Source organism: Delphinapterus leucas, chromosome 7, assembly GCF_059928025.1.
Source record: "Delphinapterus leucas isolate spDelLeu-1000000601 "Yukka" chromosome 7, BTC_Dleu_Yukka2, whole genome shotgun sequence".
Lineage (NCBI taxonomy): Eukaryota > Metazoa > Chordata > Mammalia > Artiodactyla > Monodontidae > Delphinapterus > Delphinapterus leucas.
The window spans coordinates 53,472,972-53,498,039 of record NC_143135.1 but is presented as its reverse complement, the minus strand read 5'-3'; the positions used below and the strand labels follow the sequence as shown (position 1 = coordinate 53,498,039).

Here is a 25,068-nt window from a genome sequence, read left to right as displayed (position 1 = left end):
GAGGAGCAGACCCTTGCCCAGGTCTCCCTCGACTCTCAATTCAAGGTTTTGCCACCACTTCCTCAGGCTCACCCCTCTCCCCCACCTCCCCATCCAGGGCAGGGGTCCCAGTCCTAGCTGATGCCTGGATCTTGAGTCACAGGACAGAGCTGAGTGGCTGGGAGGGTCCCAGAGGGCTCAGGGCTGGGCTTCAGGAGACCTGGGATCTTCTCCTGGCCTCCCTCAACTCCTTTCCAGAAAATGCAAAGTCACCATCCTCCTGCCTTCTGTTTCAATGGGGGCCACCAGCTATAGTGCACTCTGAGCCCTAGAGATCTGCGTTCAAATATTAGCTCCAATCCTTGCCAGCACCTCCGTTTTGAGCCTCAACTTCTACATCTATGAAATGGGGTACTAATCCCCATCTTGGAGAATATAGAGGATTTGATGGGACTGTAGTCTTCCCATTTTATAGATGAGGAAACTAAGGTTCAGGGAGTTTAAGCAACTTGCTCAAGATCACACAGGTAAAAATAGAATTGGGCACAATCCACAGTGGAACCCAGGTCTACGTGACTCCAAATTGCTTTCCGTACCTAATCTAGCTGGGAGCCAGAAGATTTCTGACTGAAAGACTGCTTATGCAAATATTTGGAAGCAACCGATTTAGCTCTGAAATGAGCAAAGGGCTAGACCCAGAGGACAATGCATCCCAACTGGACAGAAGTCACCTGGAACGGCTCTGACTGTGGTGGCCAGAGTGCCTTGGAATGGGAGAGCTAAAGACACTCTTTTGACCCCCGTCGGTAGCCTCTTAGGTGGAGCAGCAGTGTATCCCACACCCCACCCAAAGCCCCACTACCTTCCCATGGCATTTATAATGGGATTGACTCCAATGCTCTGGAAGAAGAGATGAGAGTGTCCCAGCATGTGTTCGCAAAGACATTTCTGCGACTATAAGCAGGAGTATATGTGCACTGGTGTTGCTTGGAAGCTGTGTGTGTCCTCACTGTGTGCCTGGAAACAGGTGTGTGTGTGCATGAACCGGCTGGGGAAAGTCTGCCCGTTCAGCCTCATCTAGATGTGTATGGCCCTTTAACTTGTATGTGCGTGTGGGCAAGTAGTATGTCCAAGTACCTACTGAATGCATTTGTGACCATCTGCGGGGTGATAAGTCCCAGCCCTGTGTGCAAGGGGAACTGGCTGCTTGCCACTTGCATGGCTGAGAGCCTGCGGTGGGTTCTGTGGGCTCAGATGTGTGTGATGTATGTGAAGGCATCTGTAGCCAGGTTAGGACAGCCTGTGGGTGCCACTTCACAGGCAGCTGCAAAGAACAGGGAATAGAGTTAGGGTGTCTTGGGGGGACCTGAAAGAAGCCTCTTTTCATTAAATCTGTTTTCCCTTCTGCTAATGAACTAGATCATTCTTGGGATTGAGGCCCCTGGGATGGGGTGTGGGGAAGACAGAAGTCAAGGAAACCACAGCACCTGACCCAACAGTTAGAAACGGGAGGGGAGTATTGTCAGCCAGGAAGGGCCAAGGTGGGCGTGGGAGGTGTGGGCACTCAACTGGTCCCAGAGAAGTTGCCCCAGAAACACAGCCCCAGCCCCAGCCCCAGGCTAGGTCTACACCGCACAAGAAGCGCCTTAGTGTGCTTTAGCTTCTGAAACCCGGTCCTCAGCTGGTGGTCCCCTAGGGACCCGGACAAGGTGCCCAGAAGACTCCCCAACGGTCATCCCATAGATGGGACACCTGCCTCCTTGGTGCCTAAGGTTTATAGCCGCCTCACAGCGCAGAGCCCTCGCACCTCCTTTCTTTGCTGAGAGTTCCCAGAACTGGAACCAGAGGCCTGGAGAGGTGACCCGGCGAAGGTCGGACTGGGACGCCAAGGCAGCTCTCCGGACGCACAATGCTTATAGTAACCGAGCTGCAAGACCAACACCTAGTGATGCCCGGGCTCCAGAATGAGACCTAAGGCCGACTTCCCTCTGAGCTGTGGCTTCCTCCTCTGTCAAACCAGACGGGGTTGAGGATCCTCGCGGGGCTTGCTGCGAGGTTTAGAAACCTTCCCCACCTGGGCCCCCGAGCGCCCCAGGCGCGCAGTAGGCTCACAGCCCCACGCTCTGTACACACCAGCTATAGTTATAGTTAGTAAGTCTCCTCTTTGTAACTCAACAGGGTGCGACGTCCTCTCGTGCCGCTGGCGCCGCGGGTGCGTGGCATCCGCGGGGACCCCGCCCCCGGCCCCCGCGCGAGGCCGGAGCCACCCGGTGGGGTTTCGGCGCGCTGACGTGGGCGGATCAAAGCAGCTGCCCGTGCCTTATAAAGCAGTTCGGGCGGCCAGCACCAGAGACCGTGCCGGGTGAGGCGGAGAGCTCCGGCGAGCGGGCGAGCGCAGGCCCCGGGAGCCGAGCGCCCTCCAGAGCAGCCTGAGTGTGCGCCCCAGTCCCCGCGGGACCCCAGCAGGCCTCTGCCCGCCGGGATCCCGGGCGTGCTTCTCTGGCAGCTCGCGAAGAGGACGCCCTCGCCGCCTGCCCAGCCCGGAGAGCTCCCGGGTCTGCTGGGGGCTGCGCTCGCCGCTCCCCCGCCCTCCTGGCCAGGCGAGCGCCCCAGGAGGTGAGCAGTGGCCGCGGGCAGCGGGCGGGCTCTCAGCGGGGACCTGCCAGGGCGCGGGGCTCGGGAGTCCGAGAGGGAAGGCGTGACCCCGTTGAGCAACCGCTCCCGGTAAGCAAAGCAAGACCTTCTGCATACCTCTCCTCCGCGGCTCTCCCAGGCATTCCCCTCACCGAGCGCAGCCGCCGGGGGCTGGGGGCGCGGGCTTTAAGCGGATGAGCGGTGGAGGTGGGCTGTGCAGTTCCCGCGGCCCGCCTCGAGCCTTCCCGGCCCTGTTCCCCCCGATTCGACCCTCTCCCTCCCAGTCAGCCCGCGGATGAGGTCATGCCCGAGCCATCCCGGGGGTGGGGGACTTGGATCCTGTGGCAGAGGGTGTGTGTGGCGGGGCAGGAGAGGGAGGCAAAAGGCAGAGAACTACGGCAGCTCCTACTAAATTGGGGGACCGGGGCGGAGGCCTCGCTTTGAGACCTGCTCGCAGAAGCGGCGGGATAAGGGGGAGAACCGAGAGTTTGTTTACAGACCTGAGCTCCAGGCTAGGGGGTGGGGAGGAGGAAAGTCCTGTCCCGGCCCCGAGGCACATCTGGAGCAGCCCCGAACATCTGGCTGAGCTCGCGCACGAGCCCCACACCTCCCAACTCTCGGAGCTGAGGTGCCTCCACGACCCTCACGGTCCATAGGGGCTCGGGGTCGGGCCCAGAGGGGGTAGCGGGAGGTGCCCCGAGTTACCCCACCCCACCCTTCCCACTTCCAAAATAACCCATCTCGCGGGCCACCGGCGCATCGTCCGCAGCCCAACAGACACATCTCAAAAGACTCGCGGCCAGGGTCAAAACCGGGTTGCGGCCCCGCCTCGCTTGGCGTCGCAGGTAATCTTGAAGCAGAATCGGCGTCACCGGTTCTCCGGGTCGGCTCTGCGAGCTGCGCACCCGGAGGCTTCAGCGCCGGCGCGCGGCGGGGACACTCAGCGCCGTCGCGCGGTGCCGGCTCCCGGCCCAGCGCAGGCTCATCCGGGAAGGGGAAGCTCGGCGTGTCTACGCCGGCTTTGCCTCAGAGGGGCAGCCGCCCTGGCAGCGGGGTTTCCAGGGCCTTCCAGAGCCCAAGGCTTACAACCACCTGTTAGAGCCGGGCCGTGGCTACTGCGCTCGCGGTGCCCAGAGTGTGCACCAGAGGTTTCCTCTCTCGCCCGCTGCAACAGAGGTAGCTTGAACTTTATCCCCAGCGGGAGGAGGAAGGGACCCTTTATCTCTCCAAAGACACTGTGCTTTGACGCGGGCCCACTACGCGCCTGACCCCAAGGGAGGTTCCGAGCCGGGCCCGAAGCAAGGGGTCGGGCAGTTCGGGGCTGACCACGGCAAGTTGATGTCTTATAGAGAGACCAGAATTGAGAGGGCACTTACTTTACACCTCATACCATCCCCAGAGGGGGGACACGGGGGTCCAGGAAGAGGAGGGGACTTGCCCAAGGTCCCAGGGCGCGGGAGGCTGCTGCGTATCCCACCTCGAACCCCGGTTTAGCGCCCCCTGGCGGGCCGGGGGCTCAGGGAGGCGAGGGCTCCCTGACCCGCGAGGCGCAGGCTGAGGGTGACCCAGCGGCCCGCGCGGCTGTCCTAGACACTCTGACACCGGACAAGAATAACCTGTCAGAACCCAGAGGCCCAGGCCAGGAGCCGCCCCCCCCCCTCAGCGACGTGCTGGGACAGCGAAGGGAGAAGCCCGGGACTACCGGGGCCACTCCGAAAGAGCCGGGAGTAGCTTGGACGCCTGGGTCCCCGTGCGCCGTGACCCGGGCGGCCCCTCCTCTCTCTGGGCGAGTTGGGCTGGACACGGATCCCCTGCTGTGAGTCCGGGCTCTCGTCTCTCCGAGTGCAGCCTTTTCTCCTCCCTACCCTGGAATGCTGGGCGCCTTAGGGGGGAGCCCACACTTTGGGAGGGGGTGGGGGCGAGGAGAGACAGTGGCTGGAGTTTTTGATCCTCTCCCCTCCTCCCCACCCCCCGCCATATCCAGCCGATATTTTTCTCGTTCTCAGGAGTATGGTAAACTTTCAGGGCCAGTAAGACAAAAGGTTTGGATACAGGCTGGGTGGGAAGAGGGGGCACAGTTAGACTGCGACCCCAGCTGAAACACAAACCCCCGCCTCCCCGCCCCTGTGCCATAATTCAGCAAAGTTTGTAGCGAGCGCCACGGTGTTAGGCGCCCAGCTGGGGGGCTCTGCGGAGGAGAAAGAAAATGTAATTCAGAGTTTTCTCCCTGCCTTGCTCTGGGTCATGCCGAAGTCTCCAGGAAACAGTGGGATTTAAAATGTGTGTGTGTGTGTGTGTGCGCCCGCGCGCTTGCTTAAGGCGCACTCGTACATGCACACACTACGCAGGTAGACGTAATAGTGGAAACTTAGGCAGAGGGTAGCTCAGAAGAACCGCAGGCTACTGGAGGCTGGAAAGACCTCAGGAAATGCGTGAAGTCCAGTCCCTTGTTTTCATAGAAGGGAAAACTGAGGCTAGGGTGCTGGAAGGCTTGCCCAAGGTCACACAGCCAGATGGGAAACCCCCCCCCCGCTTCTCGCTCAAGCGCCCCCACTAAGGCGCCTCCTTTTTCCAACTCCACAAACACTTTAGAAAGGAATCCCTTTGTCTGCTCCTCCCCAGGGTAGAGGGGCTGAGGCTGTGTTTGCCTCCGGGAGAACGCCAGTTGTTGGTAAATTTGGAAGAAGCTGGGAAGGGAGTTAAGGATGTGAAATGAAGAGGGGGAAAAAAAGGAGAAAAAGAAAAAAGCCGGAGAAAGCGACTCTGCGGCCTGCGGGCGGGGTAAGGGCTACTCCGCGGCCCCAGGACGCCGCCTGGCGGCCGGAGGCGGCATCGCGCCGGCCCCGTGAGCTTCCCAGCTTAGCTAAGGCCAGGCTGCCCAGCCTTGGCTCCGGCCTGGGCACCATCCGACCCTCCAGAAGGGCACCGCTAGAGGGACTCAGAGACTCAGGACCCTGAACAGCCTTCACTGTACAAAGACCTTTGCCATCCCATTTCTCATCCTCCCCTTCACAGGCTGAGAAACTGATGCCCAGAGCCAGCCCCCATTTCCCTGTCTTCTCACGGTCCATGATCTCACCGGACACCGGGTAGACATGCGAGTAAAACACGGGGCATGGACCTGCCGCTCGCTGGCTGAACAACCCTATTTCACATCTCCGCGCCTCCGTTTTCTCATCTGTGAGATGGGGGCAGTGATAGTATCTATCTCCCAGGGTTGCTGGGAGGAAAAAATGCGATCGCGTTAGGTGAATGTTCTTTTTAAAAGGTGAATTATGTCCTAATCACAATTTGAATCACAATTGTGTCCCCAGTTTACAGAGGGGGTAAACCGAGGCCCAGCAGGGAAGGAGAATGGCCAGGCCCATAATAACTAACAATTAATATTGCGGAGATGAGTACCCAGATCCTGAGCCCCGAATCTGCTCCTCCCCTTGCCCGCCTGCGGTCTCCGCCCTCGACCCCCTTCGTCTTCTTTCCGTCCCTCTCGAGAACTGTGTGCCTATCCGGGCTTCTCCCTCTGCCAAATGTCTTTCAGCCTCGCTCTCTGAGGGTCTCTCTCCCTCTCGCTGTGTCTCTTGCCTGGTTTCTCCGGAGTTTCTGGTCCTGTCGCCCTCTTCGCTTCCCGCCGGGGCCGCACTAGGTGGACAATCCCTCGGCCGCGCTCCGGAGGCATTTAATTCGAGCCAGACGCCGGCCGCGTCCCGGGCTGTGCGGGGCGGGAGGCTACGCCGGCCGCGCGCCCGGCCTCCCCGGGCCCCGACCCCTCCTTTGTAATTTGAATAAAACGCCCCCCCTCCCCCGGCGTGGCCCCCGCCCCGCGCGCAGCCTTAACCCGCTGCCTCCGCTCTCCCCGACTGCAGGCGGCGTGCGCGCAGGAGGAGCGACGGCGGCCGGGCGCGCGGCGGGACTTCGGCGCGGCTTCCCCAGGGTGCGACCCCCCGGCGCGCCAGCCGCGCGAGGATGAGGGCGCGGCCTCAGGTCTGCCAGGCGCTGCTCTTCGCCCTGGCGCTCCAGACCAATGTGTGCTATGGCATCAAGTGGCTGTAAGTAGGGACCCGCGTCCACGCACATGGGCCCCGGGACCCGTGGCTGGGGGAGGCGGAGAGCCTTAAGGGGCCCCCTGGATCGGGCCAGCGTGCCCAAGACCCGGGAGCAGAAGTTGCCTGGCGGTCGTGGGCAAGTCACCCTTTTTAAGCCTCCTTTTCCTCCTCTGTTAAATATTGTCCTTACCTGCGGGAGGAGCAAGACAGGGCGTGGAGGACTACGGAATTGCCCTGTTCCGTGCAGCCGGGGGTTGCACAAGACCTCCACAGGGACAGATGGAAAAAGACCGTGGTCAAGGGGCCCAATCTAGAGGGTCTGCGCCCTGCACACAAGGCCTGCTCAATATTATGTTCCTTGACAGTCTCCTGACCCTAGCTGGAGGTTCTCAAACAGTCCAGACCCCTCCACCTGGGTGACCTTGGGGAAGTGTCACTCAGCCTCTTGGGAGCCTCAGCGTCCTCCTCTGTCAAAGGAGGGTAAGATGAGAAGCGGCTCATGAAAGAACCCCATAAACTGTCGGATGCTGAAGGGTAGTCCTTTAGATAGAAATTATTAATGGAGGGGTAAGTGGGAGAGAGACCCCTTTCCATCCAGCAGAAGGGAGTGCCTGCTCTGTGCTGGGCTGTGGGCAGGGAGGGCAGGGAGAAAGGAGTAAAAGCCAGCCCCTTCCTGGAGGAGCTGCCCTCTGGTCTGGAAGAGATAAGCCCAGGCTGTAAATAACTCCAAGTGCCCCAGGAGAGCCCAGGGCGGTGTTGTGGGAGCCCAGAGGAGAGGAGATCACCTGGTGGGGGGCACATCCTTGGGACCCTAGGTAGATTTTTCGTGGGTGGTGCTCCTAGGATGGGCCTGAGGAGTCTCTGGGAGTTTGGTGAGTGGGGGCAGTGAGGGAAGGGCACTTTGGGTGGAGGAACTCCCTGAGCTGTGGAAAAGTCCAGGACAAGACACAGCCTAGAGTTCCAGGTCGGGGGCGGGGAGCCATGCAGATAAGACAGGCGTGGGACAGACTATGGGCTGGGGAAGGGCTTCGAGGACGGTTCATGTATTAGCTGGAAGACGGGGCAATAGTGGCTGGGCCACCGGCAAACAGTCTCGAGGTCACCAGCCCTACCCCTTCTGGGCTTAGTTATCCATTAATTCTCTTGAGAGGGGAGCCCCATCTTCTTGCATTTCTTGTTTGTAAGGAGAAGCCTGAGCTCAGCAGCTTCCCAGCCTGGGGGCACCAGCTCTTCTCAGTCAGTCCTGACTAATTTTATGATAAATCAGCCGCTCTCCTTCTACTGCTGGTACCTGGCACTGTCGCAGCTGGTGAGAACCTCTGATCAGGGAGCCCAAGCCCGCCTCACTCACCACCAACCTTTTACAGATAGGGAAACTGAGGTCCAGAGAGGGAAGGGCTTTGTTAAAGGGCCGGCCCAAGGAGGATCAGAGGCCAAGAACTGGGCTCACCCCTAGAGTGTTCTGGGGGACACTGCTATAATTCCCACACCACGGTGGGACACTGCTATAATTCCCACACCACGGTGGGAACGCAGAGGCTCTGAGAAATTTACAGGCCCCCAAGCTGGCACGTGGCTGGGTAGGGTCTAAAATAGATGGCTAGTTCAGCCCAACACCCATGCTGTCCCCACTGCATAGCCCAGGCTGCCACAAAAAATGAGTACAACTCAGTGTCTGCCTTAAAAGAGCTCCCAGCCTGTTGGGGGAGACAGACATATAAAACGTACCAAGTGGACTTTGGGCTGTGTCCTAGGAGAGGAAGCATGGGAGCCCAGAGGAGGTGTGGTTAGCCCCACATGAGGGAGGTGACTCTGAGTCTGGCTTCAAAGGATAGATAGGATTTCGATGGCCGTGGATGGAATGCAAAGCAGGCATCCTAGGCAGAAGGAACAGCAGGGGTAGGACGATGCGTGTGGGGAAACAGAGAAGCCAGGAATTACAGGAGCTTACTAGTAAATCCCCAGAGCTTTAGACATTTAACTTTGATAACACTCCTATGAAGTAGGTGACATTCTTATCGCTACCATTTTACCAATGAGGAAACTAAGGTACAGAGAGGTTAAGTAACTGGCCCAGGGTCACACAGCTAGTTAATTAATGGTGGATGTGGGATGAGAAGCCAGGGAGACAGGCTCCATGAAGCCAAACCTCTTTGATAAACTCTTGCTGGAGCTGAAGATAGAGGGGGAAGCAGGAGAAGGAGTGGAGTTTTAGAATAACAACTGTGTGTCTGTATATATATGTGGCCTTGGTACATGTCAGGCACTGTTCTAAGCTCTTGATGTATGTTGTTTCATTTAAATCTCCCAACCACCATGTGAGGTGGGTTCTGCCATCACCCTCATTAATCAGAAGAGGAAGTGGAGGCTCAGTGGGTCTTTAACGAACTGGGTGTCACAGCTAATAGGCAGCAGAGGCAGGACTTGGAGTTAAGTTGGTGGCTCTGGGGCCTCTTGGTCACAGGGAGCCACAGGACAGTTGGGCACAGGGAAGGGTACGGTGGGGATGGGAAGCTGGGGACTCATCCAGGAGACTCAGCTGTCCTGGGGATGTCCCAGAGGACCCTGCTGCCCTGGGCTTTGGAAAGTGAGCTGAAGAGGAAAGGGACATTTGACATGGGAAATGAAAGTAAACGTGGCTGAGTGACCCAGATTGCCCGCTCACTGGGGACCTGGGACTCAGCTTGGGCTGTCTGTGGGATAGGGGGTAAGGGAGAAGGGGTGGAAGCACCTGATCAGAAATAACCTGGGGGACCCCTCCCTACCTCACCTCCCACCCAAGCCAGGTGCTGGGAGACTCAGACCAGAAGTGTGGGCAGGGAGGATGGTTCCAGCCTTCTGTGAACCACTGGGGTTGCCCAGTGAGGGGAAGGCCTAGGGTGGCTGGGAGGACCCATAAAGGCCACTCTACCCACCCCGGTCAGCCCCAAGCCTGCTGCTTACTCCGGGACTGGGCCTCTTGTGGAAGAGTCCTAAGAGACTCAGAAGGGACACAGCTGCCGCAGAGAGGCCAGGAGGAGCACCAGACCTGAGTTGGGAGGCCTGGGTCCCAGCCTGAGCTCTGCCAGTTCACTAGCCATGAGCCAGGCTTCAGGCAAATCAATCATGTTAGCCTCAGTTTCCTTATCTCTACAATGGGAGCGAAAGAGCCCTAGCCTGTGATAAGGAGTCCTGGGTTCTAGCTTGGCTCTGCCTCTGATTGGCTGGCTGTGTACAGGTCAGGGCAAGCCCTGCCCTTCTCTGGGCCTCAGTGTCCCCACTTCCACAATGGGGTGGGGACGCTGAGGCCCAGCGAGGGGCAGTGACTTGCCCAAGGTGGAACGTTAGATGTGCTGAGCTGGAGCTGAAACCCAGGTCTCTGCACCTCCCCCGCCCCCGCCATTCCCAGGAGAACCCCAACTCCTGAATGAGAGAGACCTCGGCCACCCCAGCGGCACCCTGGGCATAGGCCTCGCCTGTGAACTCTCTGTTTCCTCCTGTCCTCTCTTCCACCCTCTCCCCCATGCACCCACCCCCAGATAAACCAAAATGTTTTCAATTAGGGGTGTGCTGCAGTGAGGCAAACCGGAGGAGATGTCCAGACGGGTAACTCCCCCGCCTCCCAACCTATCCTTGATTACCTCCCCAAGGGGGCCTTAGTTAGAAACGGTCATTACCACTAATTACCAGATGACCGCATCGCCCTCCTCGGGAGTGGAATCCGCTGCCTCCCGCCTCCTGATCTCCCAGTCTGCACGCTCCCGCGAGCAGGCCTCCCCCAGCACGCCGCAGCTGGCCGCTCTGTCCCAGCCGCTCTCTCCGCAGCCCCGCGCCCACCCAGGACCTCCAGAATGCTTCCCGTTTGTCCTCTGCCCACCTGGGCAGTCTGTGCCTCATCTGGGAACATCCTCACCGGGTTTCCCTCATCGAGCCTCTCTCACCACCAGCTGGGGAGGTGGATGCCTGATGACTTAAGAGATGGACAGACTGACCCAGAGTGGCCCAGGGTCCCCAGACCCCAGGATCCCAGAGGACCCCTGCTTGGGAGTCGCAACCTGAGCTCCCCAGGGAAAGTCTCAGCTTACGTTATCCACTTTCTGAGCAGGAGCCCAGGGGAAGGACCTGGGAGGCAGCCACCCTGCATGAGTGCCTGCTGTGTGCCGGGTACCGTGCTGGGTGTTTTCTCGTGTATCTCCTGTAATCCTTCCTGTTGTGAAACAGAAAAGTGGCTCAGAGGGGAAGGATGGAAGCTGGGCAAGGGTGATGGGCAGAGCAGGCTCAGGACAGGCTGAGCGTGGACGGCCCCAAGCCCAGTAGAGAGGGGACCTGGGAAGGTGAGGCCAGGTTTGAGGGAGGATGGTGTCCAGAGGAGGCCGAGCACCTGGGCACTGGAGCGCCTCAGCGTCCTCCTCTGTACAAAGGGGGTGATAATCTCCCAGGCCCCTCTGGCATTGTAAGAATGGGATGAAATGAGAGGCTCTGTAAACTGGGGAGTGCTGTGCCCACCTGGGACAGTGGGTCCATGCGTGTGGACAGTGTTTGCTAGGTGGTGGCAGAGGGGCTGTAACAACCAAGAAACAGGCTGAGGGGATGATATCTGTTCCTGTGTGCTCACCCCTCATCCAGTATGTGTTGCCGGAATTCAGGCAGCAGGTTCCCCAGTCATAGGCAGGGTCAGGCAACCATGCCTGAGGTCCGCATCCAGATACACCAAAGGTTTCTTGCCTCATGCCTTGGTGGGGTAGGGATGGGCCAGGGGTCGCAGTGAGGGAAGATGGCCCAAGATACCCACAGTCAATCTCAGACAGGCCGGGTTGTGCCACTCCAACCACAGACACCAGGCCATGCCCACTTGCCCTGGGTCAGCTTCCCAGGCCTCGGGGATGATTTCTGTATTTTGGAGGTGTAGGATGAGTGGGGCATGGCAGAGAGGCAGCAGGAAGCAAACTAACCTATTAGTACTCAGTGTAGCACATATGAACTCATTCAGCCCCTACAAGACCTCCAGGAGTCCCCAGTTTTTAGTTGATGCTCAGAGAGGGACAGCAGTTTACCCAGGATTGCCCAGCACATAGAGGCCAGAGCTTGAGCCACAACCCAGGTCTTCTGACTCCCTCTGGTCCAAGATTCACGTGGCAACAAGCAAGGGATCCCATTTATGAATGCCCCGAGTGCTTTACATCCATTATCATATTTAAGTCTTGCCATCACCTTTTGAAGTAGAATTTATCATTTTCTTACAGCAGATGAGGCCCAGAGAGGTTGGGTAACTTACCCAGCTCACACAGCTGGTGCCCAAAGCCTGAGCTCTTCCCTGGGCCAGCCCATGAACTGGAACATCTGGGTCATTGCCTTATATCTGGTGATAGGTCTGTGCAGCCATTAGACGAGGGGCTCCTTGAGGAAAGGATCTATGTCTGGGAAGAGTTGGTGCTTAGTAAATATTTCTTCCACAAGTAGATCAAGTTCATTTATTCATTTAGGTACAGGAGGAAGGGGAAGGGCATTCCTGGCACCAGGAAAAGCCTGGGCATACGCGTGGTAGTAGGGCCGTCCCTGTCAGAGAAGCCAGGAGTCTGGTGTGGCAGGTATTAGGACACATGGGGGACAAGGACGGGAGGCCAGAGAGGGCTTTAGGGCCAGGTTTTGAGGGGCCTTGAGGTCAGATGGCAGCCCTTGGCCTTGACTGAATGGATGCAGGAAGCTAAGGTAGGAAAAGGCCACCGACGCAGTAATCTAGTAGCTTCCATCACAGAGCCCTGACCATGATGTGTCAGCCCTGGGCAGAGCATGTGACTCACATTGAGTTAATCCCTCAGACAATGCTGGGAGATTGATGGGAGAGGAGAGGCTACTTGAATTGCTCAAGGTCACAAGGGGAGTGGGGGTGACAGAGCCAGGAGTCTGCCCAGGCCCGTGCTGTTCTTTGGCACCAGGCTGCCTCTCTTGGGATCTCAGGCCAGGGCCTCGAGGAGCTGGGCCTCACCAGGTCTCGGTCCTGACGCTGGGTGAGGTCTGCTGTGGTCCCAGCAAGTGGGGCACCTAGCACTTGGGCCTGAAGATTGGCTCCTTCTTGCCACCTGTCCCTCCAGGGTCTCTGCTGGGTTTCCGAGGACCAGCTGGCCCTAGGGTAGGGGGTGGGTCTATGTGGAACCCTTTAAGGCTGTGGGGTCCCTCTAGCCTCCACTTAAGAGGAGGGGCTGCCTGATGCAGTCTGCTCCTCAGAGAAGGCCTGGGAGGAAGCTGAATGCAGGATCGACCCCTGGTCCTAGAGTCTTGGAATCCCAGTGCCCAGAACCAGGATCTGGAAGCTCTTAGGTCCTATAACATCACTAGAAGTCACAGGGACCCCCTAGGCCAGCATTTCTCAAAGCATGGAGGAGGTCAGCACTCCTCAAATATAGGGTTTTGTGCTCAGCAGACTTGGAAGTTAAACAAAACCAAGCCTGTTGCTTGGCTGCAGGACTTCTCAGGGCCTTTAAAATGTAAATGTGCATTACTAACTCTTCAAGGGGGGATGTAGTATATCACATTCCCCAACTGTGCTTGATTGACCATGGATCCCTTTTTTCAGTGTCTCCCTGGAACCCATTCTGGGAAATACAGTTTAGAGGTATAGACACTGAGACCCAGAGAGGGACAGTGATTTATCTAAAGTCATAGAGCAAGTTAATGGCTAAGTGTAATTTATCAGCAAATTGAGTGGCTCTTTAATCTTTAAATGAATCTCTTGCACGTACGTGGGATTTTACAGCCTAATAAATGGATTTAATAATTAAACGAAGCCATAGTGGGAAGCTCCTAACTCACACTGTGCATCTAGTAAATGGTCAATTAATAGTATGTACTACTATGACTATGATGATTATAATAATCCAGCACTTAGCAGAGCGTCTAGCATGTTCAGGATTGAATGAATGTTGAATAAAGAGTAATCGTTCACAGCTGTGTGGCACTAAATAAGGCAGTGGATATGAGTGCCTTGTGAGCTATGAAACTGTTTATTGTTAGTATAATTATAATAAAGCTTAGGTAGGATGGGGGCCATGATCCTATGTTATGCATGAGGGCATAAGGCCCAAAAAAGGACAGTGATGTGCCCAAGGTCACACGGGGGCGGGAGCGGGAGCCGTTACTCTGCTGGGGACAGTGCTTGGTCTCCTGGTTTCCCAGCTCCTTCCAGCAAAGGCTCCAAGACTGTGGAGGAGAGGCTGGGGCCGGTACAGCTGGTGGAAGCAGCACGGCCCCTCACAGCCCTGACTTCCCTTCCATTGGTTGCTGCCTTTTGGCCTGTGTGCAGGGCGCTCTCCAAGACCCCGGCGGCCCTGGCACTGAACCAGACGCAGCACTGCAAGCAGCTGGAGGGCCTGGTGTCCGCGCAGGTTCAGCTGTGCCGCAGCAACCTGGAGCTCATGCACACCATCGTGCACGCCGCCCGCGAGGTCATGAAGGCCTGCCGCCGGGCCTTCGCGGACATGCGCTGGAACTGCTCCTCCATCGAGCTCGCCCCCAACTACCTGCTTGACCTGGAGAGAGGTAGGGGGCCAGCGGAGGCTGCTAGGGCCTGCGGAATGCATGCGGGTGGGGTGGGGTGGATGAATTCAGGCATAAGTCTATGTGTGTTTAGATAGGTGGGTGAATTCATGGATGGATGGCTGGAAGTGTGATGGGGGATGAGTGAATAGCTGGACGATGGATGGATACACGGATGGGTGGGGACATGGGTATTGGGGCGTGAATTGTTGCATGAATGAACATATAGCGAGTGAATGTACCAGTGCGGGGAGCCTGAATGACAGTACAAATGCACATGTACCCTTCACGCCTGAACAAAGGAATGAATGATGCAGGAAGGCTTTGGGGGTGGGGGGTCTGTAATGAGAATGCGACTGAGCCTGCCCTCGGGGCAGACAGGTGTGGAGCAGTTAATTCTAGACCATCCCGACTGAAGGTGCTGGGAAAGGCACAAAGTGATGTAGGGACTAAAGAACATCTGTGGAGAAGACTTCCCGGAGGACGTGACTTCTGGGGGTGGATGTGGGGGTCCTATGTATCATAGAGAGGCTTTTGAAGGGTAGGAATGCCCCAGTGCATCTCATCTTTCCCCCACACGGTGACAGCTAACGTTTGTGCAGCTCTTTACAAAGCCTCCTTCCTTCCTGAATTATCTGAGCTCCAGAGCAAGCCTGTGAGGTAGGTATTATCATTCCCACTCTACAGTTAAGGATACTGAGGCTTGAGAAGGGGGGTAACTTGCTTGGACGCAAGGCCAGGACACCCCACTGCCAAGGCACGTTGGGCTCCATCTTAGTTTGCTAGGGCTGCTGTAACAAAGCCCCACGCACTGGGGGGCTTCTGACAACAGAAGAACTGACTCATGGTGCTGGAGGCTGGAAGTCTGAGGTCAGAGTCAAGGTGTCAGCAGGGGTCCCTCTGAAGACACTGGGGGAGGATTCATCCCTGCCTCTTCTTAGCTTCTGGGGGCTGCCGCAGTCTTCGGTGCTCCGGTGCTCCTTGGCTTGTAGCTGCATCACTTCGGTCTCTGCCTCTGTCACATGGCCTCCGCCCTCTTTGTCTCTGTATCCCAAATTCCGTCTTCCTATAAGGACACCAGTCATTGCATTAGGGCGCACTCTGCTCCATCTAATGACCTCATCTGAGGTCAGTTACACCTGCAGAGAGCCTATTCCTAAATAAGGTCACATTCACAGGGACCAGGGGTCAGGACTTGACCATATCTTTTCAGGGGACACATTTCACCCCACAGCAGGCTCTTTGCTCACTGGTCTTTGAGGAGCTCAGGGACTGGGCCTTCTGTTCCCGAAAGCAGCCCCTAACACTGGGTGCAGGGCAAGCAGGGAGGAAAGTGCAGCATGGTGAGTGTGTGAGTGAGGGTGTGCCCTGAGGGGGCTGGCTTTGCATGCTTTGAGAGAGTGTGCAGGTCAGCTAGTGCGTTTGGGGGAGGATGGGGGCGTGACAGATGAATGGTCATGCCGTCCTCCACCTGCTTGCTGTCCCTGTCCCCACCCGACCCCGCAGAGGCAGGCGGGGGCCCTCAGGTCTGGGCAGGGTCCTATCCCCGGGTCGCCCGCCCCGGCTGACCCCACACCTCCCCACAGGGACCCGGGAGTCAGCCTTCGTGTATGCGCTGTCGGCGGCCGCCATCAGCCACGCCATCGCCCGGGCCTGCACCTCCGGCGACCTGCCCGGCTGCTCCTGCGGCCCCGTCCCAGGTGAGCCACCCGGGCCCGGGAACCGCTGGGGAGGATGTGCGGACAACCTCAGCTACGGGCTCCTCATGGGGGCCAAGTTTTCCGATGCTCCTATGAAGGTGAAAAAAACAGGATCCCAAGCCAATAAACTGATGCGTCTACACAACAGTGAAGTGGGGAGACAGGTAACCACCCCCCACCCCCCCCAGATGGTTGTGCTTGTGCCAATTGGCCGGAAAAGGGCCGCCCAGTGTGCCCCAGTGGAGGGGTGGCGGGGGGACGGGCCCTGATCCACCCACACTGATGTGCTCCTGGCCTCCCCTGGCTCTTCCCTCTCCAGCTGCTTGGGGCTTGCCTGGCTCCTCCTCCTCCAGGGGGTCCACCAGGATTTGGGCTGGAGAACGTCGGTGGAGCGGAAGGAGCACTGAGCTGGGAGTCAGGAGCTCTAAACTCACTGTGTGACATTGGGCGAGTCACTTCCTCCCTGGCCTCAGTTGTTCCCATCTAAAAAATGGGGTGGGTTGGTGCTCTCTGGTCCCCATTGGCCACGTTCCTCAGGCTCTTCCTCTGGGGCTCTGGGCCAAGGCCGGTGTGGAAGGAAGCATGGAGAGGGCTGCGGAGCAGCAGACCCTTGCTAAAGGGTCGTCTCCTTGGATCTAATGGGGACTCTCTCCCAGCTCCAAAACCCACCCCAACCTCCTAAACACGGTTTCCCCTCCATGTCTGTTATTATCAGTGTTGCATTAATTCCTCACCTCATTCCACAGGAGGCTGGGGTGAATGCATAAGTGAATGAATGGACCTTTTTATTTTTTGAAAATTAAAAAAAAAACAACTTTGTACCAATCGGTGTGCCAGACACTGTGGTGGGTCCTTGATTAGTTTTCTCTCCCGTAGTCCACAAAACCACACTGTGAAGAGGTACTGTTACCCCTCCTTACAGATGGGGAACTGGTCCTGGAGGGGCAGAGTGTCCGGTGTGGATGGCATCTCATGACCTCTTCCCTGCAGCCCCGTTAGGCCCATTACACAGAAGCACCACGTGGGGCAGAAGGAGCTTAGGTGGCTTGGCCAAGGACACACAGTGCAATGGAGCCCAGGTCTATGGGACTCCAGGTCTAGAGGTTTCCTTGTCCTCACCTTCTTCTCTCTCTGGTCTCCCTCTTGTAAGGATTCTAGGACGTCCAGGCCATTTTTGGGCAGTTGGGGAAACTGAGGCCAAGTCACCCTGTGGATCTGTAGCAGAACCTGGCTAGGGACCCAGAACTCCTGCCTCCCAACCCTGCTGGCCCACCCCCCCACACCCTTGGAAACCCATTGGGAGCCCTTCACCCAGCCTCCTGCCCAAGAACCCAGCCCCACTCCTGCCCATGGCCAGGCCTGAGCCTCATGCTGCCAGGGGTACAGCCGTCCCATCCCACAGTGCAGTCCAAACAGGGTCCTCAGCCTCAGAGGCACATCAGCCCTTTCCCAGGGGCCCTGATGCCAAGGAGCTGGCCTCCCTGGGGCCATCTGCAAGGGCCCGGGAGGGTAGATGACAGCGCGTTCAGCACCGGCACCATGGCCTCAGGAAGCCTGGGCCCCTTCCCGCCATCTGAACTGAGGAGCTGAATGTGGTTTACCTCTCCTGGATGACTCAGAAGTACCTTGTGCCCTTGGGAGGCTGAATGTGCCCTGCAGTCGGGTTCACCTCATTATGTGCTCTCCACAGGCTTTGCTGAGACAGTTCCAGACTCTAGACCCAAGTGGACTCCCTCATTCCCCACTTCCTGGCACTGTGAGGGGTAGGGAGCCCTGGGACCTTGACCAGCTTCCTCACTAACTCCCTGTGTGATTTTGGGCAAGTCCTTGCCCTCCGTGTGCCTCAGTTTCCCCATCTTTTTGATGCAGGGGTGGGCCCAGGGGACCCATAACCCTTGCAGTGGAGCACACAGGGCAGGTGGGGGGTGGGCAGAGGGATCTGAGTCCTGTGTGCAAGGAGTTGGCGCTTAGACTGCAGAACTGAAAGGCCTGCAGAAGGCGTCCCAACTCATGCCCCTCAGGTACGCAGGGAGAAACTGAGGCCCGTGGAAGATGGTGGCACAGAGTCACTTCCAAAGCCGGGGCTAGTGTCTCCCCAGGCCCCAAGCCCAGGCCTCCCCTCTCCACCAGAATTCTTACTTAGACTGATTTTTCAAAACCAAATATTGATTTAACTTTTGCAGTTCACAAAACTCTTTCATATATGTCATCTCGTTGAATCCTTTCAACGACTCTGCAAGGTAGCAGTTACACACCCGCTCAGCACACATGAAGACAGGTGCTGAGTGGTGACGCGGCACCAGGCAGCAGAGGGGACGGCCAGCCAGGCCAGGGCCGCCCCCCCCCAAGCACCCACCTCTTGCCTCTTCTTCCCTCCTTCCCTTCCTTTTCTTCTCCCCGCCACCTTCTTTTCAGCAAGCATTTTGTGAGAGAGAAAAAGCATAGAATAATGAAAAGCCGTGGCTTTTGGAATTGCCCTCAGACCTGGGTTCAAATCCCAGCCCAAGATCTTCTAGCTGTGTAGCCTTGGGCAAGAGACTCAGCCTCGCTGAGCCTTCATTTCCTGTTTTTTAAATGGAGAAATGAATGATATCCCCCATGAAGGGCTTCTGTGATGATGAAGCCATTTTAAGTGTGAGAGCACTTGGTACACTAGGTGTATAAATGGCGTCTGTTAGCTCTGCAAAAGCCACTCTCTTCCTGCCCCTCCCAGCTGCCCCCCAGGTTGGAGGAGGAGCTAAGGATCCACAACACCCCCCAGCTTTAGAGCAAAAAGCCCTGTCACTTGAGGCCCGGAGCAGGTGGTGACTCCCTGAGAGCACTGGCAGGCAGAAGGGTGGGGCAGGGCCCCGGGGCAGGCCAGGGAGGGGGCTCTGGCTGCCCAGCCCGACGCCCTCCGCTGTCCGCAGGCTCTGCGTGCCTCTCTGGAAATGAAGTGTAAGTGCCACGGGGTGTCTGGCTCCTGCTCCATCCGCACCTGCTGGAAGGGGCTGCAGGAGCTTCGGGATGTGGCTGCCGACCTCAAGACCCGCTACCTGTCGGCCACCAAGGTGGTGCACCGACCCATGGGCACCCGCAAGCACCTTGTGCCCAAGGACCTGGACATCCGGCCTGTGAAGGACTCGGAGCTCGTCTATCTGCAGAGCTCCCCTGACTTCTGCATGAAGAACGAGAAGGTGGGCTCCCATGGGACGCAGGACAGGTAAGGGCCCGCCGCCAGCTTGGCAGGAAGGGTCAGCCATGTGGCACATGCCCCATCCCAGCTCGGGGCCAGGCACACAGTCAGCATTTGGGGAACGGAGTCCCCGCCCAGTTGAACGCCAGGTGGAGGTGTGGGGTCCCAGGGGCCCCTGGCAGAGCTCCTGGGCGTGGCTGTTATGTACCTTGCCCAGGCAGGGGCTCCTGGGGAATGGAGGCTCGTGGGAGGCCCCCATCCCATCTGCCCCCTAGTGTGGGAGACAGAGGGGAAGAGACAGTGACTGTATTGGGGGACAGGGGCTGGGAAAGAGGCTGCCTGACATAAAATAGATCCTCAGTAAATGTCCATCAAATGAATAAGCGAAGGATAAATGTCATACAACCTGTGAGCTGGACCAATGAACTGAGGCACAAGGGGAGGTGGGAGCAGTGGCCAGCCCGTGGCCGCACAGGAAGTCTGCACAGTGTGGAGCTGGAACCAGGACAAGCGCTTTTCAGAGGGGCAGCAGGAGAGCGAGGTCGGCCTGCATTCTGTGGAGAGACGGCGCTCCCATGCCCCCGCCTGCGTTCACCCACCTCCCAGATCCCAGCTTTCTACCCCCGGTCCCCCATTTCAGAGCCAGAGCTGGCGTCCCTACAGCAGGTCCCATCACAGCTGCTGAAGCCGATTCAGGACAGGAGAGAAGGAGGGAGCCAGTGGTGACTACAGACCTACTATGTGCCAGGAAGGGCTGGTGAGGATTCAGGGGAGCAGCTCTTCCCAGAGATGGTTCAGGAGGGATCCAGTCCTGAAATGCTATAAAGAAATAGTTCTGCAATCAAATACGTTTGGAAATTCTCTTTGGCGATTTGCAAGGCACGAGAACATATTAAAGGCTCTGAGGAATCCCGCAGTAAAGGATCTGTCTAAGCCAGTGTTTCCCAGAGGTGTTTGGCTGTGGAACTCTTTTATTAAGGAGCCCCTAATAGCATTCCACAAAACTAGTGTTCTTCCAGGTTAAAAGAATATTGAACCAGAGTGAGGGTGTCTGAGAACGTGTCTGGCACATAGTTGGTTCCTGGCCAGCTTTTGCTTCCTCCTCAGCCCACGTTCCTGTCTCCAGGAGAGGGGGACTGCTTTGGGGGGCTCCATCCTCACAGGCCAGGGCAGCAGGCTCTGCAAGGAGGCCCAGGCTCCCATCTGGAGGCCAGATTGAGAGACTCAGGCAGAATGAAGATGGAACCAGGTCAGGCCAGGGAGACAGGAAGGAGCGAGAGTCTGGGCTGAGGCAGGCAGGGTGGGTGTGATGAGGATGGGGTTGGGGGGAAGATTCTAGAACCCACAGGACCTGGGGGAAGCACACTGAAGACCCCAGAGCAAAGAGAGGGTCTCCCTGGATCCACGGGGCGCTGTGTGTGTGTGTGTGTGTGTGTGTGTGTGTATGTGTGTGTGTGCGTGCGCGTGCGTCAGGGAAGGACAGCTCCCACCCTGACGCTGCAGTTTCCTAGCTGTGGGACCTTGAGCAAATCCCTTCACCTACCTGAGGCTCAAGTCTTGTCTTCTGTGCCAAGAGGATGATACCACTCACCTGGGAAGGTTGGCAAGTGATTCTAATCACATTTACGGAGCAGCCCCTCCTTGCTGGGTGGTGTCAGTGCCGTAGGAAGGGTTTGTGAATGACAGTCTCCCCTCCCCGAGGCTGCCAGGCCTCTTCCTTCCCAGCTGTCCCGACTCTGCACCTAGGACTTGCCCCCAAACTATTGACGAGGAGGCCCCATTCCACAGCACCAGCTACCACCCTTGCTTTCTCAGAATGCTATCCCCCACCGCCCCCAGGCTTCCTGCCATGTTCAGCCCTGGGCCTCTGTAGACAGCTGTATGGGTCAGCTCTTCCTGCAGTAACAAACAGCCCCTACGTCTCAGTGGTTCACAACCACTGACACTTCTTACAGCATTACATGAAGCTCTTGCAGGCACCAGGGATGGGGAGGGACATCAGGTGCTCAGACTGTGACAGGGAAAACGGGGAGCCCAGAAGGGCCCTGACTCAGCCTAGACATCAAGGAAGGCTGCCTGGAGGAGGGGAAATGTGAGCTTTACTAGATTAGGGATTTGGGGGGTACAGGGGGTTGGATGCAAATGAGCTTTGTTAACTGTAAAAGGCAGGTACACAGGTGGTACACGTGGCTGGGCCCCTAGCTGGGCAAGATGCCCTCCTCAAATCCAGCCTGGTGAACTGAAGCCTCCTCAGCAGTTCCTATTCCAAACTCTGAAACCTGCCCTTTCTCCAGGCCCCAGCCTCCCCAGCTCCCCCTCACGGGCACCATCGCGGGTCCTGTCTGGCTCTGAGGTTGGAGGCCAGGTTTCAAACACTGCATGTCAGGGACCAGAAATAAAAATGAAACTCTGCCCCCTTCCACTGCCCTTTCCTAGAGGAGTCATCCAGAGACCTTCAGGTTCAGGCTGAGGGAGACTAATGGTGTCGAGTGACTAAACAAAGCCCAGAAATGTTAAGTGACTTGCCTTAAGTCACACAGCCAGTAAGCAGCAGAACTGGGATTTGAACCCAGGTCTGTCTGGCTCTGGGGCCTGTGTTCTTTCTGCTCTTCCCTCCTGCCCGGAACTGCTTACAGTCCCCACACGCAGGTTGCCGTCTCCTCCTGACTCCCCCTCCAAAGTGCTCCCCTGCTTCCTTCCCCATGGCTCCTTCCCAGCTCAGGCTTCAGCTTCTCTTACTCAGCTGCTGCTGGCAGCAGCCTCCCTGGCCTCCCTGCCTCCAACCCTGCTCCTCCATCCATCTCTCAGTCCCCTTAGATTAGGTCAGGTCAGGGTGTTTGTCCTCCTTGCCCCCAACACCCTTTCTCCTCCCCTCCGTCTTAGATTCCTGTTCATCTTTCATGCAATGGCCTGGATGATCCCTCCCCCTCCAGGAAGCCTTCCTGAGCTCTCACAGACCCCGTGCTCACCCTGTGTGATGCTGGGCAAGCCCCTTCCCCATTCTGTGCCTCAGTTTCCCCATCAGGAAATATGAGGGTTGGATTTGGTCATGTCTAGGGCTTGCCCACCTCAGACATTCTGGGATTCCTTGGTCCACATGGCTGTGGGGATCCAGCTGCATCCCATGACAGCATCCCTGTCGAGCCTAAGCCCAGCTAGATGAAATGCCAACCTGCACAGATGTTTCTTCGCTAGACAGAAGAACTGATGGCAAGGATATTTGGGTTTTATAGCGACCTTCAGTGTCTTCTTTGCCCACAGGACTGATTCAGGAAGAAATGCAGCCCGTGGCAGCCCATGGGTTCTCTGCCCTTTAGGGTGGGGAGAATATACACTGGATTTGGTTTCAGGACCCCTGAGCTTGAGCCCTGCTTATCCACAAACTCCTATGAGACCTTGAGCAGGCCTCTGCCCTTTGCTGAGCCTGTTTCCATCTGTAAAATGGGCATAGTAATTCCACTGACCCAAAGACACTGCCTGCCTCGGATAAGATAAAATACTGGAGGGAAGCGCCTGGTTCAAAGGGGGCAAATTATTGACGGACCCTCTGTCTCCACCAAGACAGTGCCAAACGCTCAGTTTGCCTCACATCCGATGCCATTTGTTTGTTTCAGAATTTATCCTGGGATTCTAAAAGTAAAAACGATCTTTACGCTTGTTACAATATAATTAAGGATTAAATACGAAGACAGGATTATTAGACAGTGGTTTGAGACACTTTCAAGTAGAAGATATAGGAAAAGAGACAAAGGAAACAAAACATCCCCTCATTTTGACGAATGCCTATTGGAAATATAGGGAAAAGTGAGAAGTACCCCTGGGAAAGAGGGTTACTTTAAATTCCCCAAAGACCAAAACACCGTCCAAGGGGGACTGAGGCTGCAGCCGTGGTCAGAGGAGGCTGGGGCTGCCTGGCTGGGAGTGGAGGGACTGGTGGGTGACAGGATGCTCACTGACCTCCCCTCCCCCTCCAGGCAGTGCAACAAGACGTCGCATGGCAGTGACAGCTGTGACCTCATGTGCTGTGGACGCGGCTACAACCCCTACACAGACCGTGTGGTCGAGCGGTGCCACTGCAAGTACCACTGGTGCTGCTATGTCACCTGCCGCAGGTGTGAGCGCACGGTGGAGCGCTACGTCTGCAAGTGAGGCTGCTCCGCTCCTTGGGGACCCTCAGAGGCTGGCCAAGGGGCCTGGAGATGCCCCATGGATTTTGGCATGTGAATTCCAGATGCTAGACGTGGAAGGAGGCTTGTCCTTTGCCTCCACTTGGAAACCACCAGGAACAGAAGGCCGGGCCACCCGGGAAAGAGGGCCAGGACATCAAAGGAAACCGACAAGATTAAAAATAACCTGGCAGCCCGAGGCCCTGGAGTGCCCACCTGCTGCCTTCCAGGCGGGTCTAAGAAGCCAGGGGCATGGGTTTGGCAAGACTGGTACAGACTCAACCTTTCCTAGCCAGAGACTCCAGCCTCCTGGGAAGTGGGAGGTCAGCCTCTCCTCACCAGAATGTTCTGCAGGCCTAGCCCTCGAGACCCCCGGCCCACCCCAGGGTCTGAGCCTACTGGGCCCACCACATGGAACCACTAGCTTGGGTTGTAAATGTTTCTTTGTTTTGTTTTGTTTTTCTTCCTCTGGGATGTGGGAGCTACAGAAATATTTATAAAACATAGCTTTTTCTTTGGGGTGGCTGGCCTCAATTCCTCTTTATATATTTTATATATATAAATATATATATATATATATATATATATATGATGATCTGTATTTTAAACAAGCTCTTTAAACAGCTGTATGAAATAAATGCTGAGAACCCCAGGCCGCCCCTGCAGTTTCTGGCCTCCTCAAGTGAGCTCAGAGGATCCTGGGGCTGGTTGGGTGAAGTCTCCGGTTCCCAGGCGAGGCGGCGTCCGATTGATGTTCCCCACACACTCCACCACCCAGCTCAGGCCCCAGCCTCCTTGTAAGATCTCCCGGTCAAGGGCGAGGACAGACGTCTTGAAACCCAAACCCAGCTGGCAGACTCTTTGTTCCCCAGGGACACACATGCAGGCGCACACAGCCTGGCTGTGTCATCAGACCTGCTAAGTGGCTTCAAGAGAAAACCTACCCGGGAGCTGGGAATGCAGACCTCAGGGAGGTGGTGGCAGAACCGCGCCCCAGCTAGCCCTAGCAGGGTTTCTGTGTGAAACCTGTAGGGAGGGCTTTTCCCTCCCTAGCCTCAGTTTCTCCGTTTGTAAAGCTGGTGGTGGAAATTGAGGGGTGGTTGGAAAAGGCCCCCAGCTTCGTGTCTGGACCAGGCTGGCTGCAGTGGGCGTGGTTGGATTCCTGTTTTGTTTTGAAGGTGGAGCCATTAAATTTGTTCTTTTCATGGCTGTGGGACTTGAAGGCGAGGAGGACCGAGAAGGACTACAAAGGTTTTGGCCGTGTGCTTGGACGCACGCATGCTGGGACGGGGGTGGAGAGAGAACTATAGGGTTCAGACTCGGTGGAGATTGTGATGTCGGTTGGGTCCCAAGTGGAAATCCTGAGTAGACGGGCAGATAAGCCGGGCTCTGAGGAGAGCCTGGGGCTGAGATGCACATTTGGACATTGTCACTAAAAGGCGGGATAGAAAAGCAAAGAGGGCCAAGGCTTGGGCCTGGAGCATTTGCACTTTGGAGGTCGGGGAGATGAAGAGGAAAAGAGACGAAGAGACCAAGAGGTAACAGCCAGGAAGATGGAGAATCCTGGGCGTCTTAGCTGTTGCCAAGTGAATAGAGGGTCTTGGAGGGGTGTGGGTCCCAGTTGCTCTCTGAGCTTCAGCCTCTCTTCCTGGGATATGAACAGCACTGATGAGCAAGTAAAGTGTATCCTGGGCTACAGTAGGTCCCCCAAATGGAAGTAATTTTTAATCACCTGTATCTGCTCTGGCTGTGGGGTGACCACACCAGACAAAGGATGTGAAAGAACATTATAAACTGGACTTTGGTGCGCAGGGAGGAGACACAAACGCTGAGAGGAGAGCTCTCCACTCCCCAGAGCC

The 25,068-nt window shown here is 57.0% G+C and overlaps 1 protein-coding gene across 3 annotated transcripts; it reads left to right on the top strand.

Moving 5' to 3' along the window:
- Positions 1-2,268: 2,268 nt before the first annotated feature.
- Positions 2,269-25,068, top strand: WNT11 (Wnt family member 11). Of its 3 annotated transcripts, none has more exons than XM_089915326.1 (6): positions 2,269-2,595; positions 6,477-6,659; positions 13,936-14,171; positions 15,755-16,032; positions 18,778-19,070; positions 23,018-25,064. In XM_089915326.1, exons 2-6 carry the CDS (start codon positions 6,577-6,579, stop codon positions 23,190-23,192), a joined length of 1,065 nt encoding a protein of 354 aa, XP_089771452.1. In that variant the 5' UTR covers positions 2,269-2,595; positions 6,477-6,576; the 3' UTR covers positions 23,193-25,064. The 3 variants fall into 3 exon arrangements, with proteins under 3 accessions (XP_089771452.1, XP_089771451.1, XP_089771450.1); XM_089915325.1 differs by having other exon boundaries at positions 2,269-3,789; XM_089915324.1 differs by lacking the exons at positions 2,269-2,595; positions 6,477-6,659 and having other exon boundaries at positions 9,820-14,171; positions 23,018-25,068.